Source organism: Macaca fascicularis, chromosome 13 (genome assembly GCF_037993035.2).
Source record: "Macaca fascicularis isolate 582-1 chromosome 13, T2T-MFA8v1.1".
In the NCBI taxonomy this organism is placed as follows: domain Eukaryota; kingdom Metazoa; phylum Chordata; class Mammalia; order Primates; family Cercopithecidae; genus Macaca; species Macaca fascicularis.
In genome coordinates, this window is record NC_088387.1 from 77,277,501 (window position 1) to 77,296,774 (window position 19,274).

Genomic DNA, 19,274 nt, shown 5'->3' on the forward strand with positions numbered 1-19,274 from the left:
GTTACGCTCTATTCCAACACAGTAGGGCTAAGAGGATAACACGCAGCCTGAAGGAAAACGCCGCTCCTCCATTGGGGAGCAGCGCGTCCCAGGGACGAGGGGGCTTTGGCCAGAGATGGAGAGGAAGAAAGCTGATTGCCGCTCAAGATGGAAAACTTTTAAGCCCTGGCTATTAGCACGCAGCCAACAAAAGCCGCCAGGGTGGAGGCTCCCGGCGGCCGCGTCCCGGAGTCCCGGAGCCCCGGGCGGGCGGGCGGGCAAGGCTGGAGTGGGCAGGGGTGCTGCCTTGGGCCTCCGCCTTCGCGCCCTGCTGCAGGGCATGGGGCTGGGCGAGGAGCAGCGACGCTGCCCGCTCCCTCCAGCGTGGCCCGCGGCTCACTGCTCCAGCCTCTGGGCGAGCTCCTCCTCCTGCAAAGGAGCACAACTGCACGTGCCAGCCCGGTCAGCACACAGTATCCCTGCTGTTGAAGCAGGCACAGGAGGGACCAGAGGCATTCTTTTGCTGGAAGCAGAATACCACACCAGCTGAAACAGCTCTCGTTATTAAAAATATATATATCTTGGGCGCCCGTTTATACCTTTTATCCAGGATATGCCACCTCTGCAGAATATTCTCCAAGGGTTCTACACTCTCCCCACCCCCAACAATGAAGAGAACTATTTCTTAGACCGATGTACCAATGTCAGCAAACTGTGAATTTGACTTTTCAGCAATTATGACCAGATGTATGTGCTTCGCTTAGCAGGGGTAGTGTACAACGTTGGAAATAAAAAGAGGAGGTGTGCTGGCCACCAGGCGCTAACACTCTAAAGTTCTAGACAAAGGAGAGATGGGCGTGCCTGGCATGTCCCAACACTTCTCAGATCTTTCAGGGAGGAGACAGAGGGTATCAGGCACAATGCTGGACATCTTTGCTGGTGGAGAAACCCACGCCTTTGCTCTCCTGAGCTGTCACTGGGAAACTAAAAGCATTTGTTGTTCTAGGGGGAAAGTGAATGGCACGACATTGAAGCAGCTGTCAGCTGATCCTTGTAGTTCCAGCCCGACCCTGGAGAGAAAGCCACATTATTCCTTTGGGTGGAGGAGTCCAGGGAGCCAGGAGGGACCCTTTCCCTACCAGGTAAAGCCCCGCTTTTTTTAGGGGGAGGGGTTGAAAAGGGGAAAACATCATTCTAGGCCGCTAAGATCTGAATCACATACCGTTCTGTTTTTATTTTCTGATTGTGAGCAACGGGCCTGACTCCACCAGCGAGAGGACGTGATTTAACTCTTTCAGTTCACAAAGCACCATTTTTCCCCAGAGACTAAATGGAACCTTAAAGATTCAAATAAATAAGTTCATTTCCAGAAAGTGAGAATTTCTTTCTCTTGCTTGGAAGATCAGATTAATTTTGCATATATTTTTCCAAAAGCCAACTCACTTCTACATTATATTATAGTCCTGGGCAATAAAGGATGCTGTTCACATTGTCCCAGGAGAAAATTAAGGTCAGGCCTTTATTTTTCTGCAGTTACAACTTGTGAAATCATGACAAGTTAAAGTCTCTTGCCAAGGTCAGACTAGCTCAGTGAAGGGAGATATCCGTAAGGCACAAAATTACTGAAATAATACATATTATACTAGTCACTGTGATATGTATTAGCAAACGTGAGAATCCTAAAAAGTTTTCAGTGAAATACTCGCCTCTCAGTGTCCTATATTGCTCTATACCTATAAATAATAAAAAGGCTGATAACATTGCTTTATGTAAGCAGGCTTAGAAATCACTCTCAGATAAGTGCTTTTGACCTAAATCTTGTAGCGCCTCGATCTGACATATAACCCCACAACTGTGAAATTCTGTATGAGATTTAACAGTCTCAAACTGCCAACTGACCCAGCTATAAAGCAAACAGAGATAAAGATTTATAGTCCAACATGATACAATTAGACATTCACCTTCTATTTATTTCAGTGCGGCTAAGCATTTAACCTACTTAAAAGCTGAAGGTTTTTCATTAAAATATAAATGCATGTTTATCATTCATTCTATGTCACCTCCCCTTGCATCCTACAAATTAGTCTATTATGAATGAAAAGATTAGTTTGTTTCAGAGAAAGGAGTAAACAGGAACGGTTTCTGTAAAATCCTTCTAGACATGCAAAGATAAAAGATGGCTTTACCACACAAAATAATCAGATACAAATAGCTGTTCAGAAGCAACACACCTAAGGAGTACTTTAATCAAATATTTAGGTTACCTGCCAAAAAGACCATGATCTCTTCAAAATGCAATGCGGATTAAAGTGTTATCTAACACAAGCAGAAAACTAACCTTGGAGTGGAAGTTTGAAATGTGTTCATCATAATTTTCATGTCTTTGGATAGAGAAACCAGCTTTTTCAGCTAGATTGCAAAACTGGTTTAAAGTATTCCCTCGGCGTGGGGCAAATACCATTGCTTTCCCCTAGAACAGTAAAAAGGAAATTCACACATTTTAAAACTGGAAGGTAACCAAACATAACAGACATTGGTCAAAGCATTTAATGTACTGCCGTCAAGTAGAAAAACTCGATTGTTCTTGAGATGTCTACGCAGGATGGGCATTCACAATGAGAAAAATTTCCAGGAGAGATATATATCAAATAAGAAAAAAAAAAATAGATTTCACATCCAAATGGCCAGTTGCTGTGTTTTATCTTTTTCAAATAATGCTTTTAAAAAACAAAATGTGGTTGAAAGCTGGTGTTCCGAACAATATGCATTGTCTCAGGTCCAATGGGTCAAGCCAAGTCAAGGGTTAAGCCATTGACTAGATTTTAGAATAACTGGTTCAGGGCAATGCCACTCACCTTGTGACTCCTTAGCACATGCCAACACTTCCCCAACACAGTCTCGGGGCATGTGACAACAGATGCTTACATCTGCTAGTTTATTGTGCCCTGAAAATTCAGTACCAAGAAATCCTTCATAAAGACAAGTAACCATAATTTCTCTTGGAGAGTTTTCACATTTCAGTCCTGCCCCTAGCCTTTTCTGTGACCATGCTGTCAGAGATAGGCTCCAGGATCTTGGTTTCCAACTTTATTGAATCCTTCATAATGGTCATCACTATAGCAAAGCAGTTCCCCATAGTATTCACATGATTGCTTTTCAAAGAAAGTGGTATAATGAGGGTAAACAGGCTTTTCTAAATAATCCACACAATCTTATGTGATTGTTGCAGTGGGGAGAATGGGAGGACCTGAATAAAGTATGTACTGGGTTTCAGAAGACCATCTGACATGAAACTTCACAATGACCATTTGCTAACTATTGGACACACGTGGATTTTTCCTCCCTCTCAGATGTGTACAGAATGGCCAAACTTCAGAATATTCTTTCTTTTTCTTTTTTTGTAAATAAAGATGGCTATATGCTTCTGTTACTCTCAAGGTTACACTTCACCTCTGTGAAATGCCTCTTTAGGTTTTGAGGGAATCATGAAAATATATCTGAGTTTCTTATGAAAGGTGGTTTATCATTCACACCAGCCAGCCATTTCTTGAGCACCTGGTAGTCAGACACTGGGCATTCATATAAATATCCTCTTCTTTAGTCTTTAAGCCACCCTATGTTGTAGGTATAGTGTAGTCAGACACTGGGCTAGGCATTCATATAAACATCATCTCGTTTAGACTTTTTTTTTGGAGACAGAGTCCCACTGTGTCACCCAGGCTGGAGTGCAGTGGCGTGATCTTGGCTCACTGGAACCTCTGCCTCCTGGGTTCAAGTGATTCTCTTGCCTCAGCCTCCTGAGTAGCTGGAATTACAGGCACAGTCCACCACGCCTGGCTAATTTTTTTTTTTTTTTTTTGTATTTTTAGTAGAGATGGGGTTTCGCCATGTTGGCCAGGCTGGTGTCGAACTCCTGACCTCAGGTGGTCTGCCCACCTCGGCCTCCCAAAGTGCTGGGATTACAGGTGTGAGCCACCACACCCAACCCTCCTTTAGTCTTTGAACCACCCTGTGTTGTAGGTATTATCAACTCTGTCAGTGAATGATCAGAAGCCCCAGCACCAATGCTCTCTCCACTAATTACATGTCTCCTTATTAGTAACAGTGATGACAATGATAATGATAGCTACCACTGTGCTAGGTGCTTCACAAGTCCTCCCTTTAATCCCCTCAACGATCTTCTCAACAACCCTGTACAGTAGACATTGCATTTTACAGATGACTTAACATGCAGTGAAGGGTTTGAAGAATATAAGGAGGAACTGTGGCAGAAAGGACTTTGGATTTAAGGGGAGTCTCCACCATTAAACAGCTGTGTCACCTCAGGACAATCTGAAAATCATCATAGAACTTTTGAGTTAGAGGGAACCTTGGAGATAATGTAGTCCAATCTCTCCATTTTGTAGATAAGAACCTTAACCCATCCTCGCTGATCCACTGAGTTTTCTCATCCATCAAATGGGAAGAACAAAGCCTGCCCTGCCATTTCCCCCCCAACAAATTGTGAGGATCAAATGCAGAATGTGAAAATAATCAGAAAGATTATACTGATGTAAGATTAGAAAGCTCTACACCACCTAACAGTGCTCTAAAAATTCTATCAATCCTCTCTCCCTCTCCCCTTCGCCCTCACTTACCTGTAAGAAAATATGCGGCTACACTGTCCTGGGCATCAAGTGTGTTTTTATACTGTGTTTACATCGGCCTGTACACACGCAGGCACATAATTATAGCAGCACCAATCATGCCACTACACTTAAGGTTCTGTCAGCTTTTTCAATATTAATTGCCATTTTCAGGCAGTTTTCAAACTTAGCAGCAAAAATTCATTTTTATGTGAAACTAGATATAATACACGGTCTCAGCAGGACAGCAGAAGTCTCCATTAGAAAAAAAAAACGACAACAACAGGGAATGCTGGTAGGTCATTTTAGTCATTTCTTTTTTTTTTTTTTTGAGAGGGAGTCTCGTGCTGTCGCCCGGGCTGGAGTGTAGTGGCCGGATCTCAGCTCACTGCAAGCTCCGCCTCCCGGGTTTACGCCATTCTCCTGCCTCAGCCTCCCGAGTAGCTGGGACTACAGGTGCCCGCCACCTCGCCCGGCTATTTTTTTTTTTTTTTTTTGTATTTTTTAGTAGAGACGGGGTTTCACTGCATTAGCCAGGATGGTCTCGATCTCCTGACCTCGTGATCCGCCCGTCTCGGCCTCCCAAAGTGCTGGGATTACAGGCTTGAGCCACCGCGCCCGGCCCATTTTAGTCATTTCTAAGAGCTGGTTGCCATTCTGGATTTTTGAATAATGGAAGCTGTTTTATTTAAAAGTCACCTGCAAAAAATTGTCTCACAGTAACACCTGAAGAGTCGGTTTTTAACAGCTATTGTCTAAGCTGCATATCATCATGTTCACAAGGCTACAGGGTTCTAGGTTGGGCTGATCCTTGCATTGACAAAGCAATGCATCTCCACATGCCTTGGTTGGGGTGAGCTGTAAGGGACAGCAGCTAAGCATGTGACAGCACTCTCTGCCTAAACATCCCTTTCTTCCTTCAGCTCTCAGTTTGCCTGTCCTTCCCTAACCACCCTGTCCAGAACGCAGCCCCTGTCCCATCACTCTCCAGTCCCTCGCTGGGCTTCATTTTTGTTCTTAGCACTTATCACCAGGGACACACACTGTATCCTTGTTTGTTATTGCCCTGTCTTCTCTGGCTGGAATGCATACTCCATGACAACAGGATCTTCTAATGTTTTATTCACTACATTTTCTCAGTGCCTAGCACATAGTAAGCACTCAGTCAATATTTGATGAGACACTGAACTAAATCCAGAAGTTGAGTAATCTAAAAAATTTGAGATTTTGGGAATTCAAAAGCCATGTTCTATTGCTTATTCATTTGAAAAGATTTTCCCAAGAAGCTTTTACAGAGTCAGCTGCTATGATGGGGTTTTAGAGAGCAGCGTTCTGTGCACAACACTGTACCCACGAGAAAGAGAAAGACTGGGCAGTAGTTTTAATCTCTAACTACTCGGGAGTTTGTTTTCTTTTTCAGTTCATTGAATACAGACACCTTTAAGATGTGGACTAATAGTTAGGATGGAAAATAGCCCATCATCCATTCATTCACTGAGCCGTGCCAGCATCTCCCCCTCCCCATAATGAATGGTTTTAGAAGACCCCAGTATCCCCAGGGGAGAGAACACGTCACAGGTGGAACAGTACAATCAGAGGAATATGCTTTACAATTTCAGCTGCACAAATCAAAACAAGAAAAGGAATATGGATTTCAAATTAGCCCATCACTTTAGAAAAATTATTTTCAATTTGCCAAAGCACAACTTTCTAAGCATTCCATTGCAGAATTATTTTAAACTCAGAATGAATACTCAATTGAATGTAACACTTTGACTGATGAGCAGAAATTTCAGAGAATTCATTTATTCCTGGAGAGAAGAGGGAGAAGTTCCACTAAACAACAGTGATACTGTTTACCTTGTGAGCTCAGTTGTTGTTATTTTGCTAGACTAATCTATACTTATATATTAAAGGGATTGTATTTCTGGAAAAAAATTGGTATGCTGCAGATTTATTTTAAAAGGAATATGCTGTGCCAACAAAATGCATTAGGGGAGGGAGACCAAGGCAGAGGAAGCACTATTCTCACATTTAGTTTATTCCTTTTTCATTTCCAGGCAACCAAACTAATAATACCAATTCCATGTTTAAGCGTATGCTTAGTTTCTGTTTCTTTGTTGTCGTTTATAAAGACGAGGTCTTGTTATGCTGCCCAAGGCTGCTCTTGAACTCTTGGTCTCAAGCGATCCTCCCACCTTGGTCTCCCAAAGTGTTGGGATTACAGATGTGAGCCACTGTGTCCAGCCTATTTTCTATTTCTTTACCTAGTTTCTGAAATTCTGCCTTCACTTGCTTCCTCTCCTGGCATCTCTCTCAGTCTCTCTCAGTCTCCTTTTGTAGCTTCTCTTCTCTGACCTGTCTTTTAATTGTCAGTGGTCCTCAGGGCTCTGCCTACTTTTTCATCATGTTCCATCTAATTCTAGGCAATTGTACTGATGTCCATGGCTTCAGCTATCACCTATACACCAATAACTCCTAAGTCTGTAACTATAGCTTTCACCACTGCCCAGGGCTCACACCTACATTTTCAAGTGCCTACTACATCTCTGCATGTGGGTATTCTGAAAATACCTTTAATCCATTTTGTCCAAAATAAAACTCAATATTCTTGACTGCTAACCCCTGCCCTTCCCAGGGCAGTACCCATCAAATGCAGCACACACATACACATACACTGAGATACGCAAGCTGAGTACCTCTTAGGTACCAAGCACTTCCGTATCTGTCACTTTCGAAATAAAGCTGGAAGCTTGGGAACCACGGCATTGCCCTTCGAGACCTCTCAGTGCCACATCCCCCTACTTGCATCACTGTCACTTGCTTCACTTGCTGCAGGTGGTTCTCAAACTGTGTTCTGCATTGCTTCAGGGGTGGCCTGGAGGGATGAGGAAGACCAAGACAGAGGAAGTACCAGTCTCACATTTAGTTTAAAGCTGTATCATTTTTACCTGTTTTGTAATTGGGGTGCTGGCTAAAAAGTTTTGACCAAAGCATTCTGCCATTTAAACAGGGTTTGAAAACCTTGACTTAGGTCCCACCTTCTTGGGACGGCAGGCAAAGCCCCGCGTGACCTACCCCATGCCTTTATCGCAGCCTCATCTCCTGCCACTCCCTCATACACATCTTGGGCTCTAGTCAGGCCAACCTCATCACAGCCCCCATCTGTTCCTTTATGTATCCTGTGTGTTCAAACATGCACATGCTCCCCTGGGATGGAGTGCCTCTCTCACCTCCAGTTCTCTGTCTGCCTGGTTAGTCTTCTTCATCCCTCAGCACCCAGGTTAGACTCCCTGCCCTTGTGATGCCTTTGCTGACTTCTCTGGCCTCCATACTGTGCCTCCTCCCCAGTGAGCCGCCTCCACTCCCTGTCCCCAAGGGTTGCCCACACCTCTGCTGTGCCAATCACACACCACCAGGTGATCGTCCCTTGCTTGTCTCTAGACTGTAAGCCCCTCCAGGGCAGGGTTAGGTCATATCTCAGTCTATCCCAGGGGCCTGGCACAGTGACTGGCATCTGAGAGGCACTCAATAAATGTTTGCTGAATGGAACTCTCAGGGAATATCCATTCGATGTCCTCTTCTCCATTTTCAGGTCTTCACTAACTCCTAAACGGATGATTCCAAGTGGATATTGATCCACACTGGACCTCTGAGGAGCTTCATTGCTTTCAAGCTCTCCCTTACTCCAATCTACCCTTTATGCTATGGGCAGAGTGATCTTTCTAGAAGGTACACCTGACCACACCACTGCTCAAAAACTTTCAATGGCTCTCCATTGCCATACAGTAGAGGCTGGTGTCTTCATCACAGTATTCTTGGCCATTCATAACTCTTTTTTTTTTTTTTTTTTTTGAGATGGAGTCTCGTTATGTCACCCAGGCTGGAGTGCAGTGGTGCGATCTCCGCTCACTGCAAGCTCTGCCTTCTGGGTTCACGCCGTTCTCCTGTCTCAGCCTCCCGAGTAGCTGGGACTACAGGCGCCTGCCACCACACCTGGCTAGTTTTTTTGTATTTTTTAGTAGAGACGGGGTTTCATCGTGTTAACCAGCATGGTCTCGATGGCCATTCATAACTCTTTAACTTCATCTTCCTGCCCTTCCCCAACCCTAACCGCAAAACCACAGACACTCTTACACTCCAGCCAGAGCAAACTTCCTGTTGATCCCAAAACACATCATGATTTTTCTTACTCCACAGACTCAAAGTGCCCTTCTTACTATTTAAGACCAAAGTCAGACACCACTGCCTCTAGGGAAACCTTCCTCAGGCAGTCGATCTTGGTGCTTTCTCCTGGTGCCTCTTTCCTGGCACCCACCATATTGTATCGTAATTCCTGGGAGCTCAGTGCTTCAGTAGAATGAGTATCTCTCATTCTATTGAAGGCGTAAATTTGAAAGATTCACAAAACAAATAAAAATAGCACCGGGCTGTATTTTACGGTGTCTGCTATAGTTCTACCTGTGTTTTTGTTACATCTCCACAACCAGACTGCAACGTCTTTGGGGGCAGAGATTCTACCTCATGTCTTGGTATTCTCTGCTAAGCACACAGTACTGTATATGCTGAACAGCATCTGGGTAGATATTAGAAAAGGACTTATCAGGGCTGGGCCCCTGCACTGAGGGTCTTAAAACCATCTGAGGACTCTCTATAAACTACAACCCTTGTGTCAAGGGCAATCCTACAACCGTAGGAGCTAACTTCTCACCAAGAACTGATGAGGAGTTGCTGGGTCTCTGACTCAGTAAGCAGATAAGAACCCAAGTGTCTCAGCATCATTTCAGTTCACAGTACTGATCCCATATATACAAGGCAACTTCCTTGAAACAAGCAAACAAAGTGGTTTGTACGGAGGTGGGCAGAGATGTTAGATTTTTTTTAAAAAAAGATGAGAAAGTCTCTCAGCAAAAAGAACTTGGCTGGGCATAGTGGCTTATGCCTCTCATCCCAGCACTTTGGGAGGCCAAGGAGGATTGCTTGAGCCCAGGAGTTCAAGACCAGCCTGGGCAACATGATGAAAGCCCATCTCTAAAACAATACAAAAATTAGCCAGACATGGTGGTGCATGCCTGTAGTCCTAGCTATTTGAGAGGCTGAGGCAGGAGGATCACCTGAGTCTGGGAGTTCATGGCTGCAGTAAGCGGTGATGGTGCCACTGTACTCCAGCTTGGGTGACCGAGTGAGACCCTGTCCCCCAACAAAAAATTGCTTTTCTAATATGAGAGTTTATGATTTACATTGATAGCACACCTTGGATATAGGCAGGACTCTGGGAATCTGGTGGTCGGTTAGGGCCAATTTCTGAAGAAGGTTAAGTGAATTCTACAGTGATATTTCTGAATTCTTGACAGTTGGTTAGCAGTGGTAACAAGCTGGATTACTGTCAATATTCTGTCCTCTGACTCTGAGTAAACTCACCCTGTCTGGTTGGCTTGGCTCCCCTCCCTGTACCCAAAGCCATTTCAGAGGAATATTAGTAGATACCATTTGTTGGTTGTCATTTCTGGACGAAAGTTCAACTTGCAGGCTGCTGTGCCTGTATTTTAAATTACATTTGGGTCCTCTGATACTGGACACTGCTGTTGTCATGGACTTTTAAGGAATACAATGACAGTGAGTCACCCTATCAATCATCAGTAACAAGGAGCCACTCACTAGAGGGAAAATGAGGGAGTTCACCCGTGCTCTCATAGAGTTCTATCAGCTCTGAAATCCTACATTCTCCTCGCAGAGAGAAGGTATACATGGGCCGTGGGGGGGGGGGGGGGGGGGGGTTGGGGATTGCTTCTTGGAATGGATAAAATGTGCTGATTTCATTCTTTTTTCACACCTATTCTATTGTTTTCATCTATTAAGTTTGCTGGAGAGTCCCTTGTAGTGTTATGACAGGAGTTAACTATCTTTACAGTTTATTTAGACCAGCAGGTTGAGGAAAGCCTGCATTTCAGGTGGTAACAAACATTCCCTGCTAAAATTTGGGGCCTCCTGTAAAGACTTTTCAGGCACAGGTGGCTGTTTGGTTGAGGATCTAAGCTCAGCCTGGGATGTGACATCACCCCTGGGCCAAGCGAGGAGCCCACCCAGGTGGCTAAGCTCTCTCTGGGGACCTCTTTTCATTCAGAGCTCCAGTATAGAAAATGAAAGGCAGGGATACTCCCCCTCTCCATCTACTTTCTTTGCTTCTGGACCCTCTGACCCCAGACAACTGATTTGCTCATGGTAGAAATCAACCGTACTCCCCTAAATGGCAGAATTCATTTGTTCCCACAGCTTGACACTTGAACCTTCATTTTGCAGTTACTTCTGTCTTACCAATGTAGAGTACTCTCCCCCACTCGGTGGGGACTCTCTGTAGTAAAGTGTCATCTTCGTCCAGGTAGACAATCCTCCCAGAACCAGTACAGGGCCTGCTACAGGTGTTCAGGATATATGTGCAGGGGAGATGCCGTGTGCCAATTATGTGCAGAAAGTTTCAAAGTCCAAGTCAAGAGAATCATGTCTTCCCCTCCCACCAGCATTTCTCCAGGAAAATGCTTGGAAGAAGGCCCCCATAAGGCCGGGCATGGTGGCTTATGCCTGTAATTCCAGCACTTTGGGAGGCCAAGGCGGGCAGATCACGAGGTCGGGAGTTCAAGACCAGCCTGATCAACATGGTGAAACCGTCTCTACCAAAAATATAAAAATTAGCTAGGCGTGGTGGTGCATGTATGTAATCACAGCTACTCAGGAGGCTGAGGCAGGAGAATTGCTTGAACCCGGGAGGCGGAGGTTGCAATGAGCCGAGACTGCACCACTACACTCCAACCTGGGCAACAGAGCGAGACTCCATCTAAACAAACAAACAAACAAAGGCCCCCATAGTCTGTATCTCCCAAAGTAACCAGAGCTAACCTCGAATAGATACTCAGAGCCAATCATGTGCATTACAGTGCATCGGCTTTTTCACTCCCCATTTTACAGATGAGAAACTGAGACTTCCAGACATTAATTCAGTCAATGGCAGAGACCAGATTTGGGCCTAAGCTTTCTGCCTCCACGGCCCATGTATACCTTCTCTCTGCGAGGAGAATGTAGGATTTCAGAGCTGATAGAACTCTATGAGAGCACGGGTGAACTCCCTCATTTTCCCTCTTTGGGGAGAATGGAGCAAGAGGTGATTCCAGGGCCTGTTAGGGCCACACTGGGCTTGGAACTCAGGTGTCCCATCAGCCAAGCCAGCATCCCCCTGGATAAACATCTCATGTGGATTAACCTTGATAAGTTCTACAGCAATAAAAGAGAAGCATTTCCCCTTAAGGAGCACCTCCTGTAAGCCAGGCACAGACCAAGGATTTACATATGTAAATATTTCACACCAGCCCACAAGGTGGGCATTAGTCTTGCCTCTTGACAGGTGAGGAAACTCAGGCTCAGAGAGGCAAGGTAGTTAATGTAGACTTGGGGTTTGTATGCAGATTTTTCCGACTCTTTCCACCCGCTACACTAGACCTTCAGAAACCGGGGCCACGCTATGAACTTGAAGCATTTGCTGGAAGTGCAGTGTTTGCATTTGCTGGAAGTGCATGGAGAACTTGCTGTATCTTGCACTGAATCATCAAGAATTCAGGGTCCACTATGTAGCCCCCCATGTTGTTTCTCTGTGGGCTTCTTGTGACACCTTCAGCCTCTGGGCCACAAAACCATGGAAGAGTTGTCTGGGCTCAAGAGAACACTAAAACCAGCTCTAATTGTAATGGAATAAAACCTTGACCATTTTCTTAGTCTTGGACTGTATACTCAGCAGCGGGAGGTCCTCCAGAAGCCAAACAGCCAGCCCTGAAAGCTAAGAAGAAAAGTCCAGTTGTCCTCTGGTTACTCCCATGCTCCTAGCCTCCTAGCCCATCAGCACAGGATGTGGGACTGGGCTCTTCACTGGCAAGCCCACATGATCCTTCTGTGGTCCATCTGGGTGGAGGCTCAGGGAGGACAAGTGCTCACCTCCCCAGACCTCTTGATGGGGATGAGGTTCCTGGGTGGTAATTTTGGTAAGTCCATGTGCCATCCACAACTGGGGATTTCCCCTCTGGTGGTGGGCTCCTTATATTTTAGGCTAGAATACCTGGCAGCCTTGGGTATCAGCCATTCCAAGAGGGGCCTAAGTGAGGCCCCCCCCACTGCCATTCTAATGGTACAGGTTAGTGTGAACCCCTCTGACTTGGCCTCATTGTTCCTCACATAGCAGGAATAAGTGCCACCTCGCCTAGGGCCCTGCCCCAACCTTCTCTAGGATAAGGGTGAGTATCAGCTGTCCGTAGGAGGGCTGCTGTCCTTGCTCAGAGGGGGCTGCCGCGTGTGGCCACACTTCAGACAGAGGGAGTGTGTTCAGGGTTTATTAGAGGGTACAGAAGAGCTGCTGGATTCCAGTCCAATCTGCGTTTAGATCTATTCATAGCTTAGGCACTTTTCTATTGTAAATCATGCGAATGATTTACAGTGGATCCTAGGTAAATCATGCAAATCTGCTGCAAAATGGAGTATTTGCCACAAATGGGCTTTGAAGGGGTATTGGTGATGAGTGAAGTACTGTTTGTGCAGTGTGAGATCCGGAGTCCTTGAAAGCATTATATTTATGTATGATACATTTTCATAGAGGCTTTCATATTCAAGAACCTTGAGCCATCCCTGAAAATCCTGGTCTTGCAAATGCCCACAAGAATCACCCAAGGCCAACAGGGGTCGGGGGGATGCAGACACCCAAAATTCCTTCTTTGGTCGTCAACTTGGGTGGCCATGCAGTGGCCATCAATAGCTTGGAACATGCCCCTTCCTTGCCTCAAGATCTGCTGCCCAGTTCACAGGGGGAACTGAGGAAGCCAATTGAATTGGACTGACTATCACTTAGGAAGCTATGGCTACTCCTCCAAGAGACCTATTTTAAGTTTCTGAGCTACATAGAGATAGAAAAATAAAAAGCAACAGTGTACGGCAAAGGATGATTATCAGATTGCTCTGGGAACCACTGAAGGTTATGATAAAGATATAAAAGAAAGGTTGAAAGGTATTGGTCTGTAAGTCTCACTGAGTCAGAAGACTAGAGCGGACCTTTAAAAAAAAATACTTCAGAAACACACACACACTTCAGTGTTCTCAGATAAATATGCGTTCCTATCTTCGACTATATTAATACTGTTAACCTATTTTAAATTCCTATGGCACAGCAAGAGTCTTACATAGTTAGAAGGTTTTTTTTTTTTTTTTAATGCATGAGCTTTAAACTCGTTTTCTTACTTTAAATAGATGTATATTAACTCTCCGTTTAGGCTGCAGGACCTCCCAGCTTAGTTTAACAGTCCAACAAAATAAGAGTGGATACAAACTCTGTAATTTACTCACAGGCATAAATGGATATATAAATGTAAAAATGTGCACAATCTTTTATGCCATGCTTGGTTTCATTGTGACCTAATGTTTATAATATGTAAATAATGGCTTCCTTTTAAAGCAAAGAACTATTAATATACAGATTCATCTGAAGTCCTTTTCTTTAATATAAACAGAAATAAAAAGAAAAAAGTATTCTTTTGCAATAAATAAATAACCAACGAGAAAGGTTGCCATTGAAGGAATTAAAAATGACAGAAGTCAACAGAAAACTTTCAATATCATACTTCAACTTTAATATGAAGATATTGTTATCAAAGGAAAAGACTCAAGGAATTCTTTCATAAAAATAATCTCACACTATCTTTGAAGCGGTTGCATTTATTTTACTACCCACTGTGTTTCTTATCAGAAGGCCAAGGGTACGAAGTTTCCTAGTTATGATTAGGAAAGAATCTAATAGATCAGAAGACCCAATTGAAGTTGGACATAATAAGTATTAAAGTATTACATGACATTAATCCTGCCATTCCATTACTCTCTCCATCTTTGTACACAGACTAATTATTCTGTAGCCAGTGTTCAGGAGAAAATAGAAACATACTTACCCTGGGCTGGAGTAATCTCTTTATTGCATCAACAAGGCTGGCTCTGTACTGGTCCAGAAACAGGCTGACATTGAGAAGAGAGCAGAATCCAGATTAAACTGGGTTTTCAAGTCTAATGATACTAATGGAGATAAGTACAAGGCTAATTACACATGTTTACCCAACGCTAAAAAAGAGAAATTGTTTCCTACCATTCAAGGGTCTCACTGGAGGGGGTGGGAGGGGAGAAGATATTGTGGTCAATGTTATCCAACTAAAGCCAAGTTGTCAACATGCAATGGGCCAGGATTCACACGTGATTGGGCCATGTGTTAATGTTACAGGGACAATTTCCAAACTGCTGTTGGGGATAGCCATCTGGTTGAGATGAAGCACTCTGGCCACTTCCTGTCATTAGAGCCTAGTCTCCCTTAGACCTGGGCCCTCTGCCCACCAAGGGTGCTGTGTGGCTGCCCTCAGACAACAAACCACCAGCCCTATGACACCCAAACCATGAAATATATCTCAGGAGGTAACAGAGTTTAGTGATTAGAAACAGCACTGAGGTTAGACTCAACCTCTGACTTAGGAGTGAACAGCTACAAAAACAAAGAATAAACTCAGACAATATATCACAGAGACCATGGCAAGTCTGGATTTTCCTCTCTGGGCCTCCACATTGATTTTTTGTTTTTTTCTTTTCTTTCTTTCTTTTTTCTTTTTCTTTGAGACAGGATTTTGCACTGTCATCCAGTTACTGCAGCCTCGAATGCCAGGGCTCAAGCAATCCTCCCACCCCAGCCTCCCAAGTAGCTGGGACTACAGGTGTGCACCACCGTGCCCAGCTAGTTCTTTTTTTTTTTTTTTTTTTTTTTTTTTTTTGGTAGAGACAGGGTCTCACTCTGTTGCCAGGGCTGGTCTTGAACTACTGGGCTCAAGCAGTCTTCCTGCCTCAACCTCCCAAAGTGTGCGCAGTACAGGCACGTGCCACTGTACCCAACCCAGGTTAATGTTTTTATAGTTCACTTTGATTTTTCATTTTCCATCCCTGATCTTTAGAGAATTTCTGTTCACGCAGATCTGCCTGTCACCCCTTTGCTTGGGTCAGTCTGACTTTGTCTTCACCGGTTATTATCTTGGAAGCTTGGGACACATTTTCCTTATCTGAAATTGCATGTCCCAGACCTTTGAGTTTGGGTTGCTTGGCAGTAGGTGGCAAGTTACTTAACTTGGCCATACCTGATGCTATGGTCTGAATGTTTCCCCCAAATTCATGTGCTGGAAACTTAATCCCCAATGCAACAGTATTGAGAGGTGGGGAGTTTGGCTCCTTTTTCCCCTTCTGCCTTCTGCCATGTGAGGACACTCGTTCCTCTTCTCCAGAGGATGCAGCATTCTGGGTGCCATCTTGGCAGAAGAGACCAGATGCTCACCAGACACCAAACCTGCCAGTGCCTTGATCTTGGATTTACCAGCCTTCAGAACTGTGAGAAGTACATTTCTGTTCTTTATCAATTACCCAATCTGTGGTATTCTGTTATAGCAGCAGAAAATGGACGAAGACAGCTGGATGTTTATTAAAACCAAGGAAAGGATTCTGTGGGTGGGGTTGGGGTGGGGACAGGTGTAAGCATTTAGTGCCGAAGGCACGCAGAACAGAGCCGGCTGTCAAACGCCAGGGGAGTTGTCCAGCCTCTGTAGAAGGGCTCCCGGGCATTGCTAGAGCACTCTGTCAAGAGAAAGCAAAGCTGCTAGAGGCTGCCAATGATAGCTATTGATAGGGACTTTTTTTCTGAACCCCATGTTGGGATACATGATCTGATATTTTGTGGGTGCAAAAGTAATTGCGGTTTTTGCCATACCTTTAATGGCAAAAACCGCAATTACTTTTGCACCAACATAGTAACTATGAACTGAGGTCATAATAACCGAGCTTAGAAAGTACAGCTGAATCTTTGAAATCTGAACAGTACTGGAATATCCAGGATGCCGAAACCATGGGGCCCGAATTGTATATACAACACCGAAAAGCAGTGATACTGTCTGGATGCTTGTCCCCTCCAAATCTCGTGTTGAAATGGGATCCCCAATGTTGGAGGTGGGGCTAGTGGGAGGTATTGGGTCATGGGGGTGGATCCTTCATCCGTGTCTTGGTGAACTCCCCGTGGTAATGAGCTCACGTGAGATCTGGTTGGTTGAAAGAGCCTCTCCTGTTTCTCTCTATTGCTCCTTCTCTCTCACCACGTGACTGCCTGCTTCCCCTGTGCCTTCTGCCATAAGGAAACTTCCTGAAGCAGAAGCAGATGCCAGCCATATGCTTCCTGTACAGGCTGCAGAACCATGAGCCAATTAAATCTCATTTCTTTATAAATTACCTAGCCTCAGGTGTACCTTTGTAGCAGTGCAAAATGGACTAATACAAGCAGTAAAGAGGTAAGGAAGAAGGGGGCACTATGCCTGTCCTTATGGAGGTTACCGTATAAAAGGGAGGTGAGCCAGGCACAAGGACATACGTTAAATACAAATGGCAGAAACACACACGTTTTAATAACAAAACAGTTAATACTCACTGAGCTGAGTACTAGGTAACAGATATCTTCTAAGAGCTTTTCATAGTTCATTTAATCCTCACATCAATCCTATGAGGTAGCTTTTACTGTTAGCATTATTATTATTATTGCCCACATTTTACAGCTAAGGAAACAGAGGCATAGAGAGGTTTGGAGTCACACAGCTACTAATTGGCAGGGCTGGGATTCACCTCTGTACCATATTGACTTCAGAGTCTGTGCTCTGAGACACTGCTCGGTACCGCCTCTCACATCTAATTGTAATTACTCCTGAGCATGAAATAATGCACAGAAGAGAGCACTGACCAGTTTAGGCAAAAGGGGGAGGTCATCAGATGACTAGAGTTAGGCGGGATTGGTCAAGAAAGCCATCCCTGTTTACTTGCATCCATAGTGATCTCTCCTTTTTCCAAGCTCAGTACAAGGAGAGCATTTGGAAGTTCTCCCAGGTTCCTGCATTTCATTATTGTCCTCTCATCCAGCTGCTGTGCTTCTTGAAGGCAGACAGCATCTGCGTTTCTTCCTTGTGTGTGTGTGTGTTTTTTTTTTTTTTTTTTTTTGAGACCGGGTCTCACTCTGTTGCCCAGGCTGGAGTGTGCAGTGCCGTGATCTCAACTCACTGCAACCTCCACCTCCTGGGTTCAAGCGATTCTCCTGCCTCAGCCTCCCAAGTAGCTGGGATTACAGACATGTGCCCCCACCCCCAGCTAATTTTTGTTTTTTAGTAGAGACAGGATTTCACCATGTCGGCCAGGTTGGTCTCAAACTCCTGACCTCAGGTGATCCGCCGACCTTGGTCTCCAAAATTGTTGGGATTACAGGCGTGAGCCACCGCACCCGGCCTCATCTCTGCATTTCTTTTCCTCTCTCACAACATTTGGAAAAGAGCTGAGGACACAGTAGATGAAAAGGTTGATTCCTGGGGAAGAACAGCCGTGCTGTAGAGGTAGTCACTATGGTGACAGTGTACGGCTTGAGAAGTGTGTGAGACATACATCTCCAGCTTTACAGCCATCAGTTCTAGGCTGTGTCTTTTGCAAAACAATAAATAAATAAAAGGACTGTTTTCTACTTAATAAAAATGGACAATTATGTCTTTTTAAAAAGCAGGGACAGCAGGCCGGGCATGGTGGCTCACGCCTGTAATCCTAGCACTTTGGGAGACTGAGGTGGGCGGATCATCTGAGGTCAGGAGTTCAAGACCAGCCTGATCAACATAGTGAAATCCCGTCTCTACTAAAAATACAAAAATTAGCCGGGCATGGTGGCATGTGCCTGTAATCCCAGCTACTTGGGTGGCTGAGGCAGGAGAGTCGCTTGAACCTGGGAGGCGGAGGAGGAGGCTTCTGTGAGCCGAGATCGCACCACTGCACTCCAGCCTGGGCGACAGAGTGAGACTTTGTCTCAGAGAGACCAAAAAAAAAAAAAAAAAAAAAAAAAGCGGGGACAGCAAAACTACATTTGAAACCTCTGAACTCAGAACACCATTTCAAATGCATTTGTTTCGAAAGTAATATGGAAAACTGTTCCATTCACAACTTGAATTTCTTCTCTAACAGTGGGTCCCTTACCTTAAGCTAGAACACTCAGCAACCTTGTGCATCAGCCGTCTCCATGAGGGGCCTGAGCAAGGCCCCCTACTCCCATTTCTAATGCTGCAGGGCAGTCCCCTCTGATTTGGCCTCCTGTGTCTTCACATAGCAGCAGTAAGTACTATCTACTCTAGGGCCCTGCATCATTCTTTTTAGCTAACGGTGAGTATCAGCTGTCAGTGGGAGGCCTGCTGTCCTCAATCAGAGGGGGCTGCTGTGTGGAGCTACACTTCAGACAAGGGAGGAGCTTGGTTCAGGGTTTTAAAGTTCTGGCTTTGATGTTACTGCCATGTGACTTTGGGCAGGTCACTTCATGTGAAGCCTGTTTCCTTGTCAGTAAGCACCCACCTATATGACTATGTGGACATGAAATTAATAAGATATGTTAGTTGATAAATATTTGTTGAGCATCTACTATATGCTAAGGGCAAATTTAGGCACTGGGGATTAGCTACGAATAAGACAAAGTTCCCATCCTCAAGGAGCTTTCATTCTGTCTTCATTTTGCTTTACTATTAATAGTTCCAGCACAGCATACACACAGAAGGTGCTCAATAC

At 44.7% G+C, this 19,274-nt stretch overlaps 1 protein-coding gene across 1 annotated transcript in view; it reads right to left on the reverse strand.

The window, feature by feature from the left end:
* The window catches only part of CAMKMT (calmodulin-lysine N-methyltransferase), a 407,172-nt gene that overhangs the window by 3,645 nt on the left and 384,253 nt on the right, over positions 1-19,274 (reverse strand). Inside the window, exons 9-10 of the mRNA XM_005575975.4 lie at positions 14,576-14,639; positions 2,318-2,449 (exon numbers count right to left, since the gene is read on the reverse strand). Of these exons, the coding sequence (XP_005576032.4) occupies positions 2,318-2,449; positions 14,576-14,639 (196 nt within the window). The remainder of the gene's footprint in view (positions 1-2,317; positions 2,450-14,575; positions 14,640-19,274) is intronic.